Source organism: Marmota monax, unplaced genomic scaffold (genome assembly GCF_021218885.2).
Source record: "Marmota monax isolate L192 unplaced genomic scaffold, Marmota_monax_Labrador192_F-V1.1 WCK01_AAM20220418_F8-fsc00083, whole genome shotgun sequence".
Lineage (NCBI taxonomy): Eukaryota > Metazoa > Chordata > Mammalia > Rodentia > Sciuridae > Marmota > Marmota monax.
In genome coordinates, this window is record NW_026692848.1 from 2,003,410 (window position 1) to 2,007,253 (window position 3,844).

A 3,844-nucleotide genomic window follows, 5' to 3' on the forward strand; every position below is an offset into this window, starting at 1 on the left:
CCTTGGCAGGGCTTTGTCCCACTGCCAGCCTCCAGCCTCGGCCCCAGCTCTGGTGTGTAAAGAGCCACACGGTCAGCACACATCCATTCCCTGGAGGCCTACTTCGTGTCCAGCTGTGTTCTGGGCACTGGAGGTGCCACAGTGGACACACAAAGCTCCTGCCCTGGGAGATTGCAGAGCTGGGAGGGAGAGCCACGTTCCCCGAGGCGTGTCCTGCCCCCAAGTGCAAAAATAGTTGGTTATTCCACAAGCTGCAGATTAAATATGTCCCCAAAGCTCTCTCTTGCCAAGGTAACGAGGGCTGGGAGGCTGGGGTTTGGCAGGTGACTTGGTTAGGAGGTGGAGGGCCACGCCAGAATTAATGATGTTATTAGAGGTCCCAGGGGTCCTCACCCCTTCTACTGTGTGAGGCCATGGCAAGCAGGAAGAGGCCCTTGACCAGAGTCCAGTTGGCCTGGGCCTTGGGCCTAGGTGTCCAGCCCCCAGACGTGTCTCTGCCTGAACAATTTCTGTGCCCGTGATTTGCTGCAGGAGCCAAGCTAAGACTGCATGAGAGCTGCCTCCCCAGAGACCAGGTGCCTGCAGGCCACCTCTCATGAGAAGCCATGTGCAAGGCGAGGCTGCAGCCGGGTGGCCACCGACCTCTAGGGCCCTGTCTCTGGGCCAGGGGCATCGCTTCATGGACCTGTCACCACAATGGGGATTGGTCTGGTCACAACCCCATCACACCTCCCAGAGTGGTGCCCATCCTGAGTCCCTTGTGGGTGACTGAGGTCAGCCTGGGAGTCAGCTGGCCCTGCATGATGGATGACGCCCCCGCCCTGCTCCAGATGGCCTCTTCCTCCTGCTCCAGCACCACTCAGGCCCCGCAGCCTCTGGCACCCAGAAGACCAGGCCACAGCACCAGGGAAATCATACCGTTCAGGACACTGCCCGTGGTCCCAGATGCTCTGTGATGGTGACTCCAGTTTCTACTGAGCCTGAACCCTTGGCTGCCTACTTCAGGTGCACACGGTGACAGCAGCAAAGGGCAGATGGGAGAAGCCACATGCTGCCAGCAGCCCCAGCAGGTCCACAGGAGTCGGGCACGGGCAGTGTTAGGTGCAGGCCAGCACCCAGGCCAAGGGCTGCTGGGGACTCTGGGGACGCTGGGGAAGTGGCAAGCCATGGGGGCCATGGAGGCTTGGGCAGGTGAGGAGCCCAAAGGTGCTGCCAGTCTGAGGCCTGTCCTGCAGCCAGGGGCCTCCATTCGCCAGCAGGAGGGCTGTGAGCCGAGAGCTGGGCACAGACACATGTCCCTGGGAGTCAGCCCTGTGACCAGAGGGTCTGACACCAGCATCCCCAGCTTGAGCCTGACTCTGAGGCCGGAAACCTCCAGGTGGTCATGGGCACCCTCTGCCAGGAGGAAAGAATTAAGGCTGGGAAATCTGAAGTAGGTCTGAAGGAAGTTCAGAGAAAAATAAAAAACCATCCAATCCCAACTTTCAAAACCTGGAAAATAACACTAATAATCCCAAGATTCCGAGTCAGCACTTTTATGAACTGGTGGCCTGAGTAACGAGCCACACACAGCCTGGGGCCTTTGCAGACGGTCCTGTGAACCACGCTCTGAACCACGCGGCTCTCCTGGCTTGGCAGGCCAGCTCCCAGCAGTGAGCCTGAGGCATGTCCCCGGTGCTGGGTAACTGGTGACATGATGAGGACCCAGGGCTGAGAAAGGGGCTGTGGGATTGGGGGGTGTTTCTGCTGCCCCCTGGTACTCTGCTTTGGGGAGGACATGCCCATCCTGTGACATGGCCTCTGCCCTGTGCTGTCCAGTCCCAGAAGTTTACCACCCCTGCAACCTGGCCTGAGCCCTGGAGGCCTCCCGCCAGGCCCGAGTTAGATGGTCTGCAGCTGTGGCCCCAGGGCTGCGCGAGCCCCCTGCATGCCTCAGGCCCCGTGTGGTCAGCCATGATGAGGAGGGCGGTGGTGCCCAGTGGAAAAGGATGGGGTCCCAGCCCCCCACAGCTGCAAAGTCTCCTGCACATTTATGAAGCTGTAACTGCCTGCGCACATTGCTGAGCCCGCGGCTTAACCTGCCTCGGGGGCTGCTGCACGTGCTGCTGCCTGAGCCCCGCTGCTTGGAGTGCAGGACCCTCTCTGGACCCGGGAAGGCACCGGAGGCCCGGCACCTCCTCCTCCAGCCACAGAGCAGCCGTCCAGGCCGTATTGTCATGGAGCTGTGCAGGCCGTCCCAGAGGCTGGACTCCAGCTGGCAGTCTCCATCCTCCAAAGGGGGTGCTGACCAGGGCACAGAGGACAGGAACACAAGAGCAGGCTCTGCTCCCCAAGAAGCAGCATTTACAAAGTGAGCGTGCCAGCTAGGAGTCAGAGTGCGGAGGGTCCACGCTGCATCTGGGTGAGGCAGGAAGTGAGACCCTGGCCTGGGGCTGACCCGTCGACCTCTAAGTGTCCTCTCCACCCACCTCGCAGACCAGAGATTGCAGCCGCAGCAGGGCAGCCTGGTGGTTGAGGTCACTTGGCTCAACTCTCCATGGGCCCCAGGCCCAGAGGAAGGACAGAAATAGAAGGCCCATAGGGCCCAAGTGGGTTCTTGGGTCAGCCAGCAGCCCCCTCTGCCTCCCATCTGGAAGGACACAGGGTGCAGGTCCCGGCCTCCCTGTGACCTGCTGCTGCTGCCCACAGCTGTGCTGAAAAGTCAGGACACCCAGGGCAGGGCCAAGGGGACTGGCAGGGGACGTCTTGAAGAGAGGCTGTGACCGGCTCTGGGAGGGCTGGCAGAGACCAGCTGGGGCTCCCGGCCCATCCCAGACACGAGGAGAAGCAGCCAGAACGAAAAGGTGACCCCACCGTGGGTGGGGGCTGGACAGGTCACCCTGGCTACTCAGGGAGGACTCACTGTGTGAGGCCCTGGTCCTGGCCACTGTCCTCACAGCAGGCACCGGGTCCCCACCCTCAGCCATGGCCTCATGGCACATGGTGCCTGCTCACCCTCAGCAGAGGACTCAGGGCCCCATGGGAGCCCTGGTGGTGACGGTGACACTGATGATGCTGTGAGACCCAGGCCTGACAGGTCAACCCTCGACCCCAGCAGCCAGGGAAGAAGAGGAGACGCCATGGCCATGGCATCCCTGTCGGTGAACGGGAACCCAAGCCCCGGCTGGTGTGCTGGGGGCCAGGCAAGTCCTTGAGGAGCAGAGGGACCTCGGGGTGACCCTCAGCCATGCTGCCTCCGCCTCGGCTGTGGGGTGCTGTGCTGGGAGGGACTTCCCCGGGCCCTTTCTCCAGGAACACTCGCAGTGCGGGCAAGTCGAGGCCGGTGGCTGGGAGCTCGCCTGACCCCATGTGAGAGCCTCGCTTGCCTCGTCCTCCGCCTTCCTGCGCCTGCCCGTGGGCTGTGACTGCATGTGGGGCGGGGGCGCGCACATGTGAGGACATCTTTGTGTGGGCAGGATCCTGTCCAGGCCCTCACCACGCCTGCTCCCTCAGTGGGCACGTTCCTGCCCTACGTGGGCTGGGCTTTTGCTCCTCGAGTGTCTCTGAAGGGAGCTGGTCTGACCCTCCCCAGGCCAGGTGAACCCCTTCTCTACCCCTTCTCGTCCCCGTCTTGGGGAAGGCAGCCTGTGCCCGCTGTGTGAGGCCTGGTCCTGGCCACTGTCCTCACAGCTCCGGTGCCTTTCCCACCCACAGTCCCCAGTTGCACATGGATCTCTGGGCGGGTCTTTCCCTGCACGTCACACTGTCCTGGGATGAAGCCTTCAGCTTGAGAGAAGTCCCCGAGTGCACTCACTGCAGAACTGTTATGCCTGGTCCCAGCCCCCGGGAGAGGACGAACCCAGGC

The 3,844-nt window shown here is 62.4% G+C and overlaps 1 protein-coding gene across 1 annotated transcript in view; it reads left to right on the top strand.

Annotated features, from left to right (window-relative positions):
• Kif25 (kinesin family member 25) overlaps positions 1-1,509 on the top strand; it is a 45,623-nt gene extending 44,114 nt beyond the window's left edge. Inside the window, exon 19 of the mRNA XM_058580913.1 lies at positions 532-1,509. Within this exon, the coding sequence (XP_058436896.1) occupies positions 532-553 (22 nt within the window). The 3' untranslated portion in view covers positions 554-1,509. The remainder of the gene's footprint in view (positions 1-531) is intronic.
• The last annotated feature ends 2,335 nt before the right edge of the window (positions 1,510-3,844 follow it).